Source organism: Procambarus clarkii, chromosome 63, assembly GCF_040958095.1.
Source record: "Procambarus clarkii isolate CNS0578487 chromosome 63, FALCON_Pclarkii_2.0, whole genome shotgun sequence".
NCBI lineage: Eukaryota > Metazoa > Arthropoda > Malacostraca > Decapoda > Cambaridae > Procambarus > Procambarus clarkii.
In genome coordinates, this window is record NC_091212.1 from 6,742,669 (window position 1) to 6,764,267 (window position 21,599).

Below are 21,599 nucleotides of genomic sequence, written 5' to 3' on the forward strand. Positions count from 1 at the left end.
GAACACTGAACAATCACTTCACTATGACACTGAACAATCAGTTCACTATGACACTGGACAATCAGTTCACTATGACACTGAACAATCAGTTCACTATGACACTGAACAATCAGTTCACTATGGCACTGAACAATCAGTTCACTATGACACTGAACAATCAGTTCACTATGACACTGAACAATCAGTTCACTATGACACTGGACAATCAGTTCACTATGACACTGAACAATCAGTTCACTAGGACACTGAACAATCAGTTCACTATGACACTGAACAATCAGTTCACTATGACACTGAACAATCAGTTCACTAAGACACTGAAGAATCAGTTCACTATGACACTGAACAATCAGTTCACTAGAACACTGAACAATCAGTTCACTAAGACACTGAACAATCAGTTCACTAGGACGCTGAACAGTCAGTTCACTAGGACGCTGAACAGTCAGTTCACTAGAACACTGAACAATCAGTTCACTATGACACTGGACAATCAGTTCACTAGGGCACTGAACAATCAGTTCATTAAGACATTGAACAATCAGTTCGCTAGGGCACTGAACAATCAGTTCACTATAACACTGAAGAATCAGTTCACTAAGACACTGAAGAATCAGTTCACTATGACACTGAACAATCAGTTCACTAGAACACTGAACAATCAGTTCACTAAGACACTGAACAATCAGTTCACTAGGACGCTGAACAGTCAGTTCACTAGAACACTGAACAATCAGTTCACTATGACACTGGACAATCAGTTCACTAGGGCACTGAACAATCAGTTCATTAAGACCTTGAACAATCAGTTCGCTAGGGCACTGAACAATCAGTTCACTATAACACTGAACAATCAGTTCACTTTGACACTGGACAATCAGTTCACTGTGACACTGGACAATCAGTTCACTGTGACACTGGACAATCAGTTCACTATAACACTGAATGAACTCTATCTAATGCCTTTTTGGCTCATTTAGGTACTCGTGTTTCCACCAAAGTCCCCATTGTTCGTGTATCATACAAGCCAAATAGTCTACCCATCAGAACTGACTATCCGTTCCCCCTCTGAGAATCTTGTGCGTCGTGTTCTCCATAGGATCCTGGTGTCCTCCATAGGATCCTGGTGTCCTCCAGAGGATCCTGGTGTGCTCCAGAGGATCCTGGTGTGCTCCAGAGGATCCTGGTGTCCTCCAGAGGATCCTGGTGTCCTCCAGAGGATCCTGGTGTGCTCCAGAGGATCCTGGTGTGCTCCAGAGGATCCTGGTGTCCTCCAGAGGATCCTGGTGTCCTCCAGAGGATCCTGGTGTCCTCCATAGGATCCTGGTGTCCTCCAGAGGATCCTGGTGTGCTCCAGAGGATCCTGGTGTCCTCCAGAGGATCCTGGTGTCCTCCATAGGATCCTGGTGTCCTCCAGAGGATCCTGGTGTCCTCCAGAGGATCCTGGTGTCCTCCATAGGATCCTGGTGTCCTCCAGAGGATCCTGGTGTCCTCCAGAGGATCCTGGTGTCCTCCAGAGGATCCTGGTGTCCTCCAGAGGCTCCTGGTGTCCTCCAGAGGATCCTGGTGTCCTCCATAGGCTCCTGATGTCCTCCAGAGGATCCTGGTGTCCTCCATAGGCTCCTGATGTCCTCCAGAGGATCCTGGTGTCCTCCTGGCGTGCTCCGGAGGGCCCATATTTGACGTCCTGAAGGTCTCGCTGCTCATTTCTCCGGGGCAATGGTGTTAGGCTTCTCGATGCTTTTAATGCTGAACGTCCCGAAAGTCACTGGAATATCGTGTCGTCGTCGTCTTTCACATGTAGCGTCCCGTCGTCCCCGGCAGCTGAACATTCCCTGGCTGCGTTACGTTATCTGGGGCTCGCCCTTCCCCTTCATCAATTATTCTAGAGTCCATCAGCGTGGCTCCCGTCTTAAGAATCGATCCGATATTCAATTCACCATTTTACATATCCTTCCACCGACCTGTTTTCAGAGTGACCTTTAGCCGCGCGGGGGACTACACAACACCATGAAACTTTGATAAAGGTCATTGTATTATCATCATCTTGGTGTTGGCCTGACGTTCTTTGGTTTAACTGGGGATGAATTCACCATGCCCTGGGCTGGGGGTTGTTATTAGCAGCGAAATTTGTTATGGAACGTTTGGTAATTTTGTAGGCGATGAGTCACAATAACGTGGCTGAAGTATGTTGACCAGACCACACACTAGAAGGTGAAGGGACGACGACGTTTCGGTCCGTCCTGGACCATTCTCAAGTCGATTGTGGACCATTCTCACAATCGACTTGAGAATGGTCCAGGACGGACCGAAACGTCGTCGTCCCTTCACCTTCTAGTGTGTGATCTGGTCAACGTAATTTTGTATTGATAGATGTGTGTTCCCTCTCACAGGCACCTGGGCCGGAACCCGTTCGTGTGCGACTGTAACATCCAGTGGCTGTCAGACTACCTGGAGGTGCACCCCATCGAGACGTCGGGCGCCCGCTGCGAGAACCCGCGCTGGCTCCAGCGGAGGAAGCTCAACGCTCTCAGTGACGAGCGTCTCAAGTGTACGCCATATTACCTTTCCTGCCTTCCTTCCTGCCTGCCCAACCACTTGGGCTGGACGGTAGAGCGACGGTCTCGCTTCATGCAGGTCGGCGTTCAATCCCCGACCGTTCAAGTGGTCCCTTTCCCCCTCCGTCCAATCCCAAATCCTTATCCTGACCCCTTCCAAGGGCTATATAGTCGTAAGGGCTTGGCGCTGTCTCCTGATAGAGCCAAGATGTATCAAAGGAGATCCTTTCATTGTCTCCTTTGATACAATTTAGTTAATACTTAGGGATGGTGTATATATAATATAATAATATGATGTAAATGTATGTATATGTAGAGGCAGGTGTATGTGGAAAATTATAAAACCATTTTCAGGTCCTGGACCCCCAACAAATTAAAATGTATAGAAAAAATGTTTATTGGGCCAATTGGTAACCAATAATAAGATAGGAATCGATACTTAGAAGGGACGTATATAAGCAGTTATAGAAAATAATTTAAACATTTTGAATCCCAGGACAAAAAAATATATAAAAAGTATCCCGTTATGATATTTAGTATAGATGAACTTATTCGTGACTCACTATTGGGAATCCCGGGATCGAATCCCGGCAGAGTCGGAAATGGTTGGACAAGTTTCCTTACACCTAATGGCTCTGTTCACCTAGTAGTAAATAGGTATCCGGGAGTTAGGCAACTATTGTGGGGTTGCATCCTGGGGAGGGGGGTCAGTAGTTCCCACCTTGGGGGGAGGAGGGGGCGGGGGAACTCAGTATAAGCCTAACTCATATACATACATACATATACATAGGCTGCCTGTCCCTATCAAAACTAATTATTTTAAATAGGGGTGTAATTGCTAACCCATTAATCTTGGGGGGGGGTGTTCTGGTGTCCTCCCGAAACCACTGTTTTCCCCTTAGAAAAGTCCTGGGTAAATATTGGTTTGGGATTGCTGGATTGTTTCAAGCGTAGGTTAGACATATATTTAGAGTTATTTTGGTTGGAGATAAATTGGAACTGTCTCGCATGGACCAATAGGCCTTCTGGCTAGTCTTTCCCACCAACATATTTATCCCCCTTAACAACCCATTGCATCTGCAGACGATGAGTCACAATATGATATGATGATATGATGACCAAACCACAACTCCAGAAGATGAAGAGACGACGACGATGATAATGGTCCGGCCTGGACCGTTATCACCGTTTCTGGTCCAGGACGGACCAGAAACATCGTCGTTTCTTCCATCTTCTGGTGTGTATGTGTGTGTGTGGTTTGGTCACCCCCCAAGTGTATCTTCCTGTATGTGTGTGTGTGGTTTGGTCACCCACAAGTGTATCTTCCTGTATGTGTGTGTGTGGTTTGGTCACCCCCCAAGTGTATCTTCCTGTATGTGTGTGTGTGGTTTGGTCACCCCCCAAGTGTATCTTCCTGTATGTGTGTGTGTGGTTTGGTCACCCCCCAAGTGTATCTTTCTGTATGTGTGTGTGTGGTTTGGTCACCCCCCAAGTGTATCTTCCTGTATGTGTGTGTGTGGTTTGGTCACCCCCCAAGTGTATCTTCCTGTATGTGTGTGTGTGTGGTTTGGTCACCCCCAAGTGTATCTTCCTGTATGTGTGTGTGTGGTTTGGTCACCCCCCAAGTGTATCTTCCTGTATGTGTGTGTGTGGTTTGGTCACCCACAAGTGTATCTTCCTGTATGTGTGTGTGTGGTTTGGTCACCCCCCAAGTGTATCTTCCTGTATGTGTGTGTGTGGTTTGGTCACCCCCCAAGTGTATCTTCCTGTATGTGTGTGTGTGGTTTGGTCACCCCCCAAGTGTATCTTTCTGTATGTGTGTGTGTGGTTTGGTCACCCCCCAAGTGTATCTTCCTGTATGTGTGTGTGTGGTTTGGTCACCCCCCAAGTGTATCTTCCTGTATGTGTGTGTGTGTGGTTTGGTCACCCCCAAGTGTATCTTCCTGTATGTGTGTGTGTGGTTTGGTCACCCCCCAAGTGTATCTTCCTGTATGTGTGTGTGTGGTTTGGTCACCCCCCAAGTGTATCTTCCTGTATGTGTGTGTGTGGTTTGGTCACCCCCCAAGTGGATCTTCCTGTATGTGAATAAATAAATAAATGCACACTGCACACAGGCACGGATGGGACGGTATCGCTGTACGCCGGGGAGTGCGTGACGGCGGAGGAGTGCCCCAGGGGCTGCACCTGCAGGGGCACCACCGTCGACTGCACCGCCGGGGGCCTCATCCACCTCCCGGACACCCTGCCACCGTACACCACCGACCTGTGAGCGCTCTTCTCCTTCTCTTGCTTCACCTTTATCGTATTCTTGTACCTCTTAAGTCAGCAGGCTTGTGATTTGTTTTTGCTTTAATCTCATATTAAATGCCGGTAAGTATATTGAGTGTTTAATATAGTTCAAACTTTAATTTTATAGCCTTTATGGAGCAAATATCGGAACCGACCTTGTGTATATAGTTGTCCCGGCTTGACGCCCTCTTGTGATAATTGCTTGCATAATAATCAAAGTTTAAATGCACGGACTCCTGTTTTTTGTAATAGGATTCTACGAGGCAGTGCAAGAAGTGTCAGTAATACACTTTTGGCTCACACCCGCTTGGTTCTGGGTTCGAGTCCCGTGGGGGATGAGAGGCTTGATCACATTTTCTCCTCACATGTTGCCTTTGGTTACATAACAGGCAAATGGAACATATTGACCACACGACACACTAGAAGGTGAAGCGACGACGACGTTTCGGTCCGTCCTGGACCATTATCAAGTCGATTGTTGACCATTATCCACAATCGACTTGAGAATGGTCCAAGACGGACCGAAACGTCGTCGTCTGTTCACTTTCTAGTGTGTGGGTTGGTCAACATTTTTCAGCCACGTTATTGTGACTCCTCGTCTGCAAATAGAAGATAGGCCACTGTTGTGGGGAGCCACTGTTGTGGGGGGCCACTGTTGTGGGGGGCCACTGTTGTGGGGGGCCACTGTTGTGGGGGGCCACTGTTGTGGGGGGCGCATCCCGGGGAGGGTCGGTCATAGTTCTACGGAGACAAGAATAAAGTTAACATGGCTTCTGTCCCTAACATTGGAAAACCATTTTTATCACAATATACATATATTGTGTATATATATCACAGTAACGTGATATATCACGTTACTGTGATTTCTCTGTGCATTTTTTAGACCCTATTGATATTATGATTGATGGTGTTGAACACCGTACAATGGAATGAACATAAATACTCTAGAAAGCTTTCGTAGTAGGATTTAGGGTAGGTACACACCACTCTCACTATCAGTGCTGTTCTTCACTGACTTCACTTTCCACTAATGCAATTTATCCTCCTTGAATACACTATATACCCGCCAAACACACACCGAAACTACGACGTTGGTACAACGTTCGAACAAGTTTTAACACCTCCTAACCAGTTATAACAACCAATATAGCAAGTTGTAACAACGTTCTAATACGTCATAAACACGTTAAGCCAAGATGTAACAACGTTCTATACGTCATAAACACGTTAAGCCAAGATGTAACAACGTTCTAATACGTCATAAACACGTTAAGCCAAGATGTAACAACTTTATTACAAGTTGTAACAAGCGGAAAAAATAGAGACAGTTTCGGTTTGTGTTTCCAGGGATATACGTCTCTGTTATATGCAATATATAATTGAAGCCTGAAGTGTTTATTTTTTTTCCATTTGCCCGCACATTCAGGCTGCTCTCTGATAACGAGATCCGTGAAGTGGGTGTTGCTGGTGTCCTCCGTCAGCTTTCCCGGCTACGGCGCCTTGTGCTCTCCAACAATCATCTGCGACACATCACGCGCGGCTCCTTCCAGGGCGTCCAGTCCCTCCATGAACTGTAAGTAATTGGCTTTGTGTCATCACACACAGAGATCACACTAACGTGATGCATCAAATGAACAAATCCACAAGGGCCGTGACGAGGATTCGAACCTGCGTCCGGGGGCATCCCAGACACTGCCTTAAGTCGATTAAGGCAGTGTCTGGGATGCTCCCGGACGCAGGTTCGAATCCTCGTCACGGCCCTTGTGGATTTGTTCCTTTGTGTCATCTATGAACCCAACCACTTGGGCTGGATGGTACAGCGACGGTCTCGCTTCATGCAGGTCGGTGTTCAATCCCTGACCGTCCACAAGTGGTTGGGCACCATTTCGCTCGTTCCATCCCGAATTTTTATCCTGATTCCTTCCAAATGCTATATAGTCGGGGTGGCTTGGCGATTTCTTCTGAGAATTTCCTTCCCTTGTCATCTTTGAAATTAACTGTGATGGGTTGTGGTATCGCAGCTATACTGAACCAAGATGGTGTGGCTCTCCCTCACATAAATAATAACAAAAATGCTGCTATTGGCCTTGAAGTGTGTAAGTCGCAGGTGGAAACAAATGAAAATCACCAAATAAATAATTAAAACAATTTACTGAAATATTAATGAACAAAAATGACACCTGAAAATACTTGGCTATCATGTAATGCGAAGGTGAACAAGATAATATGACATTAATACAAAAATAAACTGTGGGCAATGAATATAAAGCATAAAGATATACCGGTGTACTGAAGACAGCTACCATACCACCACGGCTATCCAGGCTGATATGGATATATTTGACTTTGGCATCAGTCAGTGTGAATGGAGTTCTAAGCCTACTGGGGACCACGAGCTAGAACCTGGCTCCCTCAGAGAGGCACGAGGAGCAATGGCCTATAGAAACCCCCAATGTTGTTTGGAAGCATTCTATGTCTGCCATCGCCCGGGTCAGGCACTCAGAAAGGTAAACGCCCCAAAACAAACCCCTATTCTGGTTAAGAAATTGGTACTGAAAGCCAAACTAGTGGACAGAACTCCCCAAACGAAAACGAGCAAACGGAGGGGAAAGGTGATGCCGAAGACCCTCACACCGGCTATCCACACCCCAGTTCTTAGGGTGATGTGAAAGGCTGAGGTCGTGTTACTCTGGCTCCTGCTTTCCTGCTTGGATCCATAAATCCAACATTATGCTTGTAAATCACGTATAAAATATATATAAAATGTATACTTTTCCTGAATAAAAAAAATTAAATTTGAATTTTGAATTTGAATTCTTGGCTTTCAGCTCTGTGCCTTGTGGCATGGGACTGTTTCTTCTGGTGGTGCGTGAGCCAAGAGTAATTTCACAAGTACTCAGGCTGCATGCATTTAAGGTCACCTTCCCTAAGTGCCCTATAAGTACTGTTCTTGGGGCTTGGGATCACCTTCCACAAATCACCTTGGGTTCTACCTCTGCTTGGTCTTTTGCTGCTCGGTGATCAACCGCTCTGAGTGTACTGGGGTGTTTCATACGCCCTTGTTTGCCTTGGGGTAAGGAGTAGTTTGCACTGGTGGGGCGCAGGGTACTGCACAGCTAGTTTTCACCATTATAGTGGCCGACTCTGTTCTGCCTGGGTACGTTGTCCTCTTGCGGGGTTTTTCTTTTGTTTTGTTTCCCTGCCTGGCCCCGTGAGTGGACACGTTCCGAGGGTTCAGCTTTTAGTACGTTTGGTTGGTAGATACTTGGGCGCGGGTTTGCAGTACTCTACCTGGGCTTCCCTTAGTGTGTTTCCCGTCTAAGGGCCCTGGGAAACCCTGCAGGGGCACCTTGATCCAATGGCTGAGACCTCCGAGTCCTCTCTCGTCTTGTGCGAGTTTGAAGGTAGCTCTGTCCTCTTGTCTCTGGGTGACAATAACCGGTCCTGCCTCCATCATGCTGCCTGCTGGTTTGGTGACACTTTCGACCCAGAGTCCTGTGAGCTTTGTTGCTTGTTTGTGACTTAATACACCCAGTCCACTGATGACTCTCTTCGGGTGCAGGCAGCTCAGGCGTTGCATGCTACGTTGGTTGCTGACCCGGAAGCCCTGAGGCTGCTCCATTTTGGTTATAGGGACCCGGAGTTAGGGATGTTGGTCGCTTCGATCTTGGTTCAGTCCATGCCCCCTCGTTCTTCCCCTGCTGTGGTTCGTTCTAGACTAACCCCCTCTCCGACCTCCCGCTTCCGGCTCCAAAGAGGTGCAGCTTCATGTGCAGGTTTCCTCCCTATCGGCTGCGTTGGTTGCTGAGGACTTATTTGCAAGTGGCCAGTTGGCTTCGGTCTTGCGGTCCTTTTCCCTAGTGAGCTGTCCTCAGTTTGGCTTACAGAGGATGTGGAGGCACTTGAGGCTGTTCCTGGGTCCGGTGCCTTGGTCTCGGCGGCGGGTGCGTCGTCTGCCCTGCTGAAGCTGTTCGCACCGATCCTGCGGGATACAGTGTTTCTGTTTTATGCTTCCCATCTTGAGTGTCGGTAGGTGGTACTTGCTACCTCCATGGAATCTGCCTGGGCCCTGGCTCGTAGGTTTCATCGCCTTTTTGTTCTTTGCTGTTTGCAGAGTCTGTGATTGGGCAGTATCTGCAGTCAGCTTCAGAGGATGTGGAGCTCGTTCTGCTAGATGTTGTCTGATGTCTGATTTGTTGGTTCTCCGGGGAGCTCGTGGAGATTCCTCCTGAAGGGGTCGTGCAAGGGCTCGGAGTTTCTTCCTTTGGGTTAGGCAGGTAGTGCCAAATTCGGAGCCAGCGCCACCTTTGGTTCCGCCTTCATCTGGTCAGCACAGTGTTTGCTCTGCTCGTTGATCGGGTTCTCGGCAGGGGCATCGACCTTTTCGCGGTTTGCTCCATTAATGGGGCAATGGGGGGGGGGGAGGCTTGCGCTGTTTACTCACGCCTGGTCTTGCAATTTGTGGGCTTTTCGGATCGTTTCCGTTGGCCTGCGGTGGCATTAAGTGAAGCCTCAAATCCCCCCCTTTTGGGGGGTTCGGGGCTGGCAGGGGCAGGCCTCCTCTTCTGCGCTTTGTCGGGTCATCTTAGAGTGGGTGCATTTGGACGTGATTAAAAAGACAACGTCCCTCAGATGGGTTTCCCGTCTTTTTCCAATCCCGAAACGGGACTGTGCGGACCTGAGGTTCATTCTGGACTTGTCCTGTCTGAATCCCTGGGTCTATTGACCCTCCTTTCGGATGACTACTGTTTCAGGTCAGCTTCTTTTGGAGCCATGCACTTGGACGGTATCCCTGGACCTCCAGGACGCTTATTGGCACGTCCCAATTCATCCGGGGTTCAGGGACTGGTTCGATTTTGTTATGGGGCGTCAGGTTTACCGCTTTTGTTGCCTTATATTCTGCTTGAACCTTGCACCTCGTGTGTTTACACATCTTATCAGGGTCGTGGTGGCCCTTCTGCATCTTTTAAGGGCTCCAGTCCTGGCCTACCTCGATGTCTGGTTGGTGTGGGCTCCCAGCCAGTCTGTGTGTCTGCTTTCCAGGGGTTTGGTTCTTTCCCAGCTCGCATAGTTTGGGTTCCTGGTGAACTGGCGGAAGTCCCATCTGGTTCCCTCTCAGGTTCGGTCTTGGCTGGGTCTTGTGTGGGAATCTAGGACTGTCTCCTTGTCTCTCCCTCTGGTTTCTCTGCTTTGGCTGCAGTCTCGCCTTCGCTTGCTTCTGAGGGGCTCCCGGGACACCCGGCAGATGCTCAAGGGTTTGTGCGGAAGCCTGAACTTTGCTGTGATGGTCTACTTGCCGGGTCAATTTTGGCTTCATAGGCTGTTCTTGTTCCTTTGGGGACATCCCTACCGCCTCTCTCACGATTGGTGGGTTCGGCCTCCGGGGGCTTTACATCAGTCGTTGTGCCGCTGGCTTCTTCTTTGGGGTTCAGTGCCTTGGCGCCTACCCGAGCCCTCGCTCGATGTGTTCACAGACATGTCGTCTCTTGACTGGAGCTTTGTGATCAGTGCTCTATGGCTGGCCAGGGGCGGTGGGGTCCATCTGCAACGTCCTTCTGTTGAGCCCACAGCACGGTGCAGAAATTTGCGGCAGTGTGGATGTCGCTCCGAAGGGTTTGGGTCACTCGCGGATCGATGATCAAGCTCCATTCGGACTGCTTCCCTGTGGTTCATTGCCTGAACCAAGGGGGGGTTCGATGTGCTCCTTGGCTCTTTGGGACTAGTCACTTCGGGTGACTCGTCTGCTGAATTCTCCGGGTTTGGCTCTCCTGGCAGTTAACGTTCGGTGGGTGTCCAATGTCCTGGCAGACGGCCTGTCTTGGTTCATTCCCCTATCCACGGAATGGACGGTTGATGCCGACTCACAGTTGGCTCTGCTGGACGTACCGTCCCCCGGATATGGACATCACTGCGTTGGCGTAATTGAGGCCTCTCCTGTATTGTGTGGCACTCTTCCCTGACTTCAAGGCCGTTGGGATTGATGCCTTTTGGCAGGACTTGTCAAAGTGGGTTTTACCTTTACCTCCTTAGAGACTAACCAAAGGAGAGTAGTCCTCATAGCCCCTTGGTGGCCGGCAAAGCCTTGGTTTAATGCACTGCTTGCTTGATGTCCGAACCCTGGGGTCTTCCCGCGACTCCGCCTCTTTCAGGAGATCGGCCTGGTCCACTACATGGCTGGTTTGATCTTCTCCTTGCGTCTTCACGTCTGGTCTTTTTTATTCGAGTCTATCACCATTTGTATGGTGAGCAGGTGGTTTATTTGAAGGTATCTCACCTGCGTGCTTCGTCTCGGCGTCAGTATGAAGTTTCCTGACGGTTCTTCTGGTTTTTCTTGTCCCTTTGTAGGTTTACTTCGGTTTCTGAAGCTGTGGTGTTGTCCTTTCTTTCATGGTTGTTTCAGGACCATCATCTTATGCTTAATACTGTCACTTCTTATCGTGTGGCAGGCGGAGCCGCTGCAGCTTGTGTTCGGGGTTGATTCTACATCGGCATTGTTCTGCAAGCATTCTCGTGCTTTGTTTCACCTCTGGCCTGCTCATGCGCCACCTAAGCCGTCTTGGTGTTTGGATCCGTGCTATCCTTTCTTCTCCTCGGTTTGTAGTGGAAACAATCCTTCGGTTCAGGATTGTATCTCTAAGGCTCTTTTCCTGTTGGCATTAGCCTCTGGGGGTCAGGTCGGGGAGCTTCATGCTCTCCTCCAGCACAGAGGTTTCTGCTCGTTTGATCCTGGTGGTAGGTTTGTTTGGTTACAGCCATCTCCTTTTCTGACGAAGAATGAGACTGCTGCTTTCCGGAGGGGTCCTTGGATTGTTGATACTTGGTTGGTTAGGCCGGGGGTGCATCGTGTGTTGTGTCCATTTGCGGCTCTCCGCCATTATCTTCATGCCATGGCTTCTGTGTCTGGGGGATGCGCTTTGGGTTGATCCGGTTTCCCTTCTTCCCTGTTCCAGAGTTTGGGTCTCCCAGATCATCCGCAGGGTTATCTGGTCCACCCAGCCTGCAGTCTATCCCTGTACCCACGACGTTCGTAAGTTTGCTTCACTTGCTGCCGTCTTTGGTAACATGCTGACATTCGGGCACAGGGTTTTTGGTGGTCTAACAGGGTCCTGCCTGCATGCTACTTGGTCAATGTTCCTGGACCTAGTCATTCCTGTGTCGCTTTGGGTCTGCGGTTGCAGCCAGTTGTTTCGACTTCGGGTTGAGGAGTGAGTGCCGACCGCCTCCTGTAAGTCCCTTTTGCTTTTGTCTTTGGGTAAATAGCTCCTAGGAGCCACAGGGACTCCCCCCCTCCCCCCATCCCCCCAGAAAACCAGCATTGAATATAACGAAACGCTATTTTCTGGGTGAGACCTGGAGACTCCAAGGCATCCCTCTCTCCCTCCCCTCCGGTCAGCATTTTTTTGGCGTGTTTTTGACATCCATCCTCAGAACTGGAGTGTGGGTAGCCAATGTGAGGGGTCTGGGGTTCCCCCTTTTCCCCATTCGGGGAGAGGGGAGCTGTGCAGGCAAGCGGTGTGATGACGTAGTGATGTCATGCTCATTTGCTCGTTTTCGTTTGGGGAGTTCTGTCCACAAGTTCGGTTTTCAGCAGCAATTTCTTAACCAGTATGGGAGTTTGTTTTGGGGCGCTTACCTTTCTGAGTGCCTGATCCGGTCAATAGAAGACATAGAATGCTTCCAACCACATGGGAGTTTCTATAAACCATTGCTCCTCATGCCTCTATGAGGGGGCCCTGGTTCTGGCTCGTGGTCCCCAGTAAGCCTAGAACTCCATTCACACAGACTGATGCCAAGGTCTAATATATCCATATCAGCGTGGATAGCTCCAGGGAGCCTCTGGGTATCACCCAGAAAATGGCGCTTCATTACCTTCAACGCTGGTTTTTTGGCTCCATACACATAATTTGTTCAAATCTATTTGTTAATATCCTATATACTAATGAAGTAATAATGAAATCCTAAACATAACTGACTACTTTATTTATATTTATGTTAAAATTATTTTTAAGCATTCATAGTTACATATCTGTAAATGATATACTCGTGCTTGTACTCAGTATACAGTATAAACATGTAAATTCTCTCCAGGTAAACTCAGGTAATGATCAAGTTTTCTATATGTTTGTAGCATAATGTTAATGACTTAACTTTATTAATGACATATATATATACAGTACAGTATGTACTGTATATGAGTCCCGGTAGTACAGTCGGGCTCGTTCTCGACTCACAATCGTGAATTTCGGGTTTGAATCCCAGGCAGGACAGAAATGGTTGGGTGCATTTCCTATCACCTATTGCCCCTCTTCACCTAGCAGTAAGTTGGTACCCAGGAGTTAGCCAGCTCGTTGTGGGGTTGCATTCTGGGCGGGGTCAATAATTCGACCTTGGGGGTAGGGACCTTGATATAAGCCTAACGGGTATAAATACATTCTGGCTGCCTTTCCCCCAATACTATAAATTTATTAAACAAATATATAGTTTGGCTTGGCCAATTGTTTGTATATTCTGTATTCATATGGTAAAAAAAAATATTTGTAGAAGCAGTTAAATGTATATGTAGGTTTGTTGCTCCTATCTTGAGGTTATCTTGAGATGATTTCGGGGCTTTTTAGTGTCCCCGCGGCCCGGTCCTCGACCAGGCCTCCACCCCCAGGAAGCAGCCCGTGACAGCTGACTAACACCCAGGTACAGGTACCTATTTTACTGCTAGGTAACAGGGGCATAGGGTGAAAGAAACTCTGCCCAATATTTCTCGCCGGCGCCTGGGATCGAACCCAGGACCACAGGATCACAAGTCCAGCGTGCTGTCCGCTCGGCCGACCGGCTCCCCTATGTTGAAGATTAAATATATGCTTTGTTTCAGAGACCTGTCAGACAACGATCTATCAGAGGTCAACAGTCGTATGTTTGATGGACTTCCAGAGCTGAGAGCACTGTAAGTATCACCTTTGGTTGTTCTTGGATAGTGTTGCTTGTGATCATTAACTTGGAAATGAAGTCTTGCTAATTACTTTCTTATTGATCTGTTATACTGTACTGTATATTACAGTATCATAACGCTTAATGGTGGCAATATCTTGTGTTTCAGGTCACTAGCAGACAATAAAGTGACTTGCATCTCACCAGGAGCCTTCAGTCAATTGCCTGCTCTTACAGAGATGTGAGTACTATATATATATATCTGCAGTTTAAACACTAACTCCACTGGTAAATATTGATATCTTTTGGCATTCAATATTAATACAATATGTTAAATTATTAGTTAATTTAATTACTGTAGCTTAAATAAAAATTGGCTTAATATTTTCTTCTCAAATTTTTGTTTGTTTGAAGCACTACTTAAGTACCTGTTGATGACTATTATTTATTTCTTATATCAGAAATCTTGAGGGCAACCCTCTTCGATGTAATTGTCACATGGGCTGGCTGGCAGAGTGGTTGCGGTCTCAGAGGTCAACCACGGGCGTACCAAAGTGCCAGTCCCCACCACACCTGCGAGATATACTTATCACCGAGGTTCCAAGCTCACAGTTTGCATGTGAAGGTAATAATTGCATTCTTAAACTAGGTTAGATAAAGGTTCCTGTGTACTGACTATAGATGATAAGTATTAAGCAGAGGATCCCAGTACAAATATAAATACTGTATATCATATATCATTATACACAAGAAGGCACAATTTGTTGGTGAAAGTACATATATCAGTGATAAGTGGGACCATTCTTGCAAAGCTGCTAATGCACAAACAATCACACACACATAATCACTAGAGAGATAATGGCCCTCAAATAAATTCAGCTAAATTCAAGGGGCATCGTATGTGTCAAGTCATCTATGAAAGGTGTATCAGTTTGTTCTGGGATTCTTCAGATACAGTACAGTACTGTCAAATGTATCATCGATGGAAGGTGCACATTGGTTGTTGGCTCACTACTATGTAACTTATTGTACAAGTTTATATAAGTTATGATAGTTGTTTTTCAGGCAAGTGAGTCTTTATATGCAATCCAGCATAAATTGTCTTGCCACAAGCCACTGACCAGTATCAAAATACAGTATTTATGAAATTCCATTCTTTCAGGCGATGAACCAGGCTGCTTTGGGGTTGAGGAACGTTGTCCTCCTGAGTGTAGATGTGAGGGCACTGTTGTTCGTTGCTCTCGGGCAAGGCTACGACAGATTCCGAAGGGCATTCCATCTCATGCTACTGAACTGTATGTTTCTCTTGCTTCTCGTACTGCCTATTTGCCTAAAAAGCTATTATGAATCATAGCTGCTTTTGTTTATTGTATTTTTAGCACCTTTTGTCTGTTGTATTAGGGAATCGAACAAGATATGCGAATAAAGTTTACAGTAAAACATGTAAGATGACATATTGTTTAAGTTAAGCCATTCATTTCTGTGAAAACGGTAATAATTACAAGGGATGTTCAGTACCTTTACTTGACATATGGAACATACCATTGGTTTGATAAATTATGTTTTTCTGATATTTTTAATGACTATAATATTTGTATAATGTATATATCTTTACTCATCTTTTCAGATACTTGGATGTGAATGAAATTACCGAGTTGGATGCAGACAGACTTTCACATTTGACAGCCCTAACTAGATTGTAAGTTGAGTCAAGTCTCCGTATACAGTCTCCGTATACAGTATACAGTCTCCGTGGTGTAGTGGTAAGACACTCGCCTGGCGTTCCGCGAGCGCTATGTCATGGGTTCGTATCCTGGCCGGGGAGGATTTACTGGGCGCAATTCCTTAACTGTAGCCTCTGTTTAACGCAACAGTAAAATGTGTACTTGGATGAAAAAACGATTCTTCGCGGCAGGGGATCGTATTCCAGGGACCATAGGATTAAGGACTTGCCCGAAACGCTACGCGTACTAGTGGCTGTACAAGAATGTAACAACTCTTGTATATATCTCAAAAAAAAAAAAAAAAAAAAAAAAAAAAAAAAAAAAAAAAAAAAAAAAAAGTATTTAAATTCTGTACTTTGTAGTTAGCCTTTTAGAGTGACTTCTCTAATTTCTTGTTAAATACATGCTTTAAATCTAATTTGTTTCATCTTAATGAAGTATCATTCCCCATGATTGCCATCAGGTTTATGTGAAGGGCCATCCATATTTACTGCCATGCATTCATCAATATGCATGTGCATACAGTATTTACAATGTTATTGTAATATTTAGGGTCCTGGTAGTACAGTCGGCTTCATTCTCGACTCACAGTTGAGAATTCCGGGTTCGACTCCCGGACGGGACAGAAATAGTTGGGCACATTCCCTATCACCTAATGCTACTGTTCACCTAGCAGCAAGTGGGTATCCAGGAGTTAGTTAGCTTGTTGTGGGTTTGCATTTTGGGGGGGGGGGGACTTGATATAAGCCTAATGTTTAAAACACACTCTGGCTGCCTGTCCCCCGACACAATGAATAATTATTATTTATCATTATTATTATTATTATTATTACTATTATTATTATTATGTGTATAGTTTATTAAAGTTACATCTAATTGTCAGTTATTGCTGTACATTTTAGAAAAAACTCTTGAGATGCCTTTTGCTTTGGTCATTTTTTTTTTAATTCTTGCTTTCGTATTTTATATTCAACATCTCGAGACCACTTCATTGTATAGACTTGAAACTGACAACATTTGTGTACGATCACACAACTTGGGTTCCTGTAATTAATAAGCAGTAGAGAGCTCAAAGGCAACTATTGTTGTTGTTGCCTTTATTATTTATTTATTTATTTATGCATATACAAGAATGTACATAAGGAATGTGAGGATACAAATATGGTAATTACAGTCTTGTAAAGCCACTAGCATGCGCAGCGTTTCGGGCAGGTCCTTAATCTAAGACAATTTTAAGGAGGTAAATACTTGCAAAATTTATAGACAAAAAAATGATAACAGATTACATGGAATGAAAAAAAAAGAAGATGAGAGAAAATTATAGGTACAGTATATTAAAGCACATAGGTAGCTATGATTGATTGCAATGACAGCTTAAAATGGTAGTTGACAACAAATTGGTAGGCACAATACAGCAGAAACAATATAAGATTGATTGCAATGACAGCTTGGATGGTAGTTGACAAAAATTGGTAGTCACAATACAGCATATGGCTAGCACATAAAAGAAGACAGCAATGAACACAATGATAAGGTTGTTTGATATTACATAAAAATTAGGAGATTGGGTAACACTAGGTATATGGTCACTTATATATGGTCAAATGTTGTGTGTATATATGTAGAGCGGGGTAGAGGGTGGGATATGTTTGTTTTTAGGAATATTGATAATATTGTTTGTATTGTGAGACATGTGCCTGAATTTTACCTCTCAGCCACTACGTCTTGTGACTGTAGTTTACCTCTCAGCCACTACTTCCTGTGACTGTAGTTTACCTCTCAGCCACTACGTCTTGTGACTGTAGTTTACCTCTCAGCCACTACGTCTTGTGACTGTAGTTTACCTCTCAGCCACTACTTCCTGTGACTGTAGTTTACCTCTCAGCCACTACTTCATGTGACTGTAGTTTACCTCTCAGCCACTACTTCCTGTGACTGTAGTTTACCTCTCAGCCACTACTTCATGTGACTGTAGTTTACCTCTCAGCCACTACTTCATGTGACTGTAGTTTACCTCTCAGCCACTACTTCCTGTGACTGTAGTTTACCTCTCAGTCACTACTTCCTGTGACTGTAGTTTACCTCTCAGTCACTACTTCCTGTGACTGTAGTTTACCTCTCAGCCACTACTTCTTGTAACTGTAGTTTACCTCTCAGCCACTACTTCCTGTGACTGTAGTTTACCTCTCAGCCACTACTTCATGTGACTGTAGTTTACCTCTCAGCCACTACTGTGACTGTAGTTTACCTCTCAGCCACTACTGTGACTGTAGTTTACCTCTCAGCCACTACTGTGACTGTAGTTTACCTCTCAGCCACTACTGTGACTGTAGTTTACCTCTCAGCCACTACTGTGACTGTAGTTTACCTCTCAGTCACCACTTCCTGTGACTAGTTTACCTCTCAGCCACTACTTCATGTGACTGTAGTTTACCTCTCAGTCACTACTTCTTGTGACTAGTTTACCTCTCAGCCACTACTTCATGTGACTGTAGTTTACCTCTCAGTCACTACTTCTTGTGACTAGTTTACCTCTCAGCCACTACTTCTTGTGGCTAGTTTACCTCTCAGCCACTACTTCTTATGGCTAGTTTACCTCTCAGCCACTACTTCTTGTGACTAGTTTACCTCTCAGCCACTACTGTGACTGTAGTTTACCTCTCAGCCACTACTTCTTGTGACTAGTTTACCTCTCAGCCACTACTTCTTGTGACTAGTTTACCTCTCAGCCACTACTTCATGTGACTGTAGTTTACCTCTCAGCCACTACTTCTTGTGGTTAGTTTACCTCTCAATCACTACTTCTTGTGACTAGTTTACCTCTCAGCCACTACTGTGACTGTAGTTTACCTCTCAGCCACTACTGTGACTAGTTTACCTCTCAGCCACTACTTCTTGTGACTAGTTTACCTCTCAGCCACTACTTCTTGTGGCTAGTTTACCTCTCAGCCACTACTTCTTGTGGCTAGTTTACCTCTCAGCCACTACTTCTTGTGGCTAGTTTACCTCTCAGCCATCACTTCCTGTGACTAGTTTACCTCTCAGCCACTACTTCCTGTGACTACAGTGGAGATAAGAGGCTGCAGATTTATGAAAGCTCCCCCTCAATCCCACATTTCTCCAGACAAGTTTTAAACTGTGGCATTTTCTTGGCTTTTACAGTTTCGGCAAGCAGAGTTTTATAGATTTATTATGCTTAATGTGACAGTATATCTTCTAACTTTTAAGAAAGCAAAGGGTCGTCTTTTAAAGATGCACTGAAATTTATGGTAAAGTAGGAAGTTACATTGATATTGACACCTTGCAAACAGATCTGTATGAACTCCACAAATTATTAAATACTGACAAATACTTTTTTATGTTGAAAAATACAAGACCTTGCATGAGGGGCATAACAATGCACAACTCGACTACCAAATCAGTAACATCTGTTAACAGCGATTTAGGAAGAAAAGGACCTAGGTATCAGAATCCACCAATCACTGAAAGTTGCACAACAAGTGGGAGCTGTAGTAAAAATAAAAAAGCAAGCCAAATTCTAGGAATATTCAAATGAAATTTTGACTTCAAGGAAAAGAAGGTAGTTTTACATTTGTATAAATTTCAGGAGTGCCCCCACCTGAATTATTGTATCCAAGCATGAAGACCTTATTTTCAGAAAGACATATCTATATTGGAGAAGGTTCAATGACACGCAACTAAAATAACTGCTGAACTACCAGTAAGTTGACTCTCGTACCAGGAACAGTTGAGGGCCACAGGGCTAACACTGAAAACCAGACATGACAGGGCTGACCTCATTGAAACTTTTAAAATAATGAACAATTTGGAGGATATTGTTCCAGACCACTTAATCAAAAGGTAAGATGTAACATGAACAAGGAGCAATGGTTTAAGTTCAACAAGCCACAATGCAGGATGGAAAAAAAGAAATGCCATTTCACCTATGGAGTTATAAAACCCATGAAACCACTTACCTGCCAAAGCTGTAAATACCAAAATGTTGCCATATTTCAAAATCGAGCTGGACAGAATCATCAGGACAAATGAGGAGGACTTTTGACAAGCTGCTGGCTTCCTATCCCCATCAAGGTCACTTGAAAGAAGTGACCTTCAGGTAAATTGTATATCCATAAAAGAGACTGTCTATTTGCCCCTCTGTCTGTCTGTCCAAGGCTGGAGACCAGATGCTTGGGGCTAATCTCACTCAACTTTCCTAAATGCCACATTAATAGTAGGTGATTCATAAGCAAAATAGTCACCACCACCCCACACCCAAATTCCCCCACCTTAGTTTCAGCTCCTATTGTGACTCCTATTAAGTCTAAAATGAGGTTTTTAATTTACCTGAATTTACCTGAGGGCCACTAATACTCTAGTAACCTTCACGAGGACAGGAAGGTGGCAGCTTGTCAAAGGTCCCCCTCCCATTTGCCCTGATGATTTTTTCCAGCTCGATTTTAAAATGTAACAGTTTCAGCATTTACGGCTTCTGCAGGTAGGCAGTTCATTGGGTTATAACCTTGTGGATGAAAAAGTTTTCAGTCCTGCATTGTGGCTTGTTGAGCTTGAAATCATTGCTCACTCTCTATGTCACATCTGACCTTAAAGAAATTGTCTGGATCAACATCCTCCAAATTGTTCAGTATTTTAAAACTTTGGATGAGATCCACCCTGTCTTGTCTGGTTAGCAGTGTTGTTAGCCCTGAAGCTCTCAACCATTCCTGGTAAGAGAGATGACTTAGTTCTGAAATTATTTTTGTTGCCTGGTGTTGTACTTTCCCGATAGCAACTAAGCCCTTCTGAAGATGAAGTCTCCATGCTTCGATACAATAATCCAAGTGAGGGGAACACTAGAGATTTATACAACTGAATCACTTCTGCCTTTTCCCTTAAAATCAAGGGGTATGTTTGATTATTTCTAGAGTTTGGTTAGCTTTTCTGTGCGGAGCCTCGTCGGCTCCCTGATGCTATCCAAACTGATATAGTGCTTTATTAGTTTGGGGTCATCTGTCACAGAAGTTCTTTGCCTACCGGGGACCACGAGCCAGAACCTATCCCCCCCCCCTCAGAGAGATGCAGGGAGCCAGGTTCTGTATGAGCACTATATGAGCACTTTACATTTTAAGTACTGTATGTCATAATTGCCATCAACCAGGAAAGGACCCAGAAAGGTAGGCTAATCAAAACAGACGACTGTCTGGTTAATCTGTGCAATCTATGTCCTAAAATACCAAAATATTTCCCCTAGAAAGAAACCAAACAAGCAACAGTTCATGCAATTAGCACTCCCGCTTGATATCAATACCCCCTAAAGGCCTAAAGGGGGGAATCGCTAGTGAGCTATATATGGATCACTATAAGAGCATAAATGGATCTCTATAAGCTTAACCAGATTGCTACCCCCACCTATGGGAACCAATATGTCTTTTACCTGAGGTCCACTATATTTCTAGTGGCCTCGTCGAGGAAAGGAAGCCGGTGGCTTGTCAAAGGACCCCATTTGTCCTAATGATTTTGTTGAGCTGAATTTTGAAATTGAACAGTGTCTAAGACTTTAATAAATAAATAAATAAATAAATAGTTTATTTAAGTAAAAGTACTGTACATACATACATACATACATACATACATATTGACTTTCAAGCACAATGTTGGATTTCTAGATAGGGCTAGTATATACTGTACTATGTTTAAAGCCACTAATACATACAGTGTTTCGAGTAAGATGTGGGAAACCTAAAAACTGAGACCGCAGACTAATCAAGATCAAAAGCATGAATTGAAGAAAGAATGACAATAATTATATGTTGAATTAATAGCATCAATTGCAACAGAGGAGCAAATAGTAATTTTGAATAAATAAACAGAGCAGACTACAATTTTCTTAAGTTTACATGGCTGATATTAGCAGTTTTACAAGTTAGTCATTAATCATTTATCACTAATGTTTGATAATAACAAGACATAGGTTGGCATTTAGGAGGTAAAGTAGGTTACATGGAGTTGATTAGGTATAAAATAAAATAAATAAATAAATGTTGTTTAGGTAAGGTACATACATACATACAAGGAATTTTTACAAAGATTGGTTGACTTAAAGGTA

General features: G+C 44.8%; 1 protein-coding gene across 3 annotated transcripts in view; it reads left to right on the forward strand.

Annotated features, from left to right (window-relative positions):
- LOC123769680 (protein slit) overlaps positions 1-21,599 on the forward strand; it is a 233,043-nt gene that overhangs the window by 171,553 nt on the left and 39,891 nt on the right. For all 3 annotated transcript variants that reach the window (XM_069308674.1, XM_069308672.1, XM_069308673.1), the window contains 8 exons: positions 2,394-2,551; positions 4,673-4,823; positions 6,274-6,420; positions 13,714-13,785; positions 13,939-14,010; positions 14,231-14,394; positions 14,932-15,064; positions 15,397-15,468. In XM_069308674.1, coding sequence (XP_069164775.1) covers positions 2,394-2,551; positions 4,673-4,823; positions 6,274-6,420; positions 13,714-13,785; positions 13,939-14,010; positions 14,231-14,394; positions 14,932-15,064; positions 15,397-15,468 — 969 coding nt within the window. The remainder of the gene's footprint in view (positions 1-2,393; positions 2,552-4,672; positions 4,824-6,273; positions 6,421-13,713; positions 13,786-13,938; positions 14,011-14,230; positions 14,395-14,931; positions 15,065-15,396; positions 15,469-21,599) is intronic.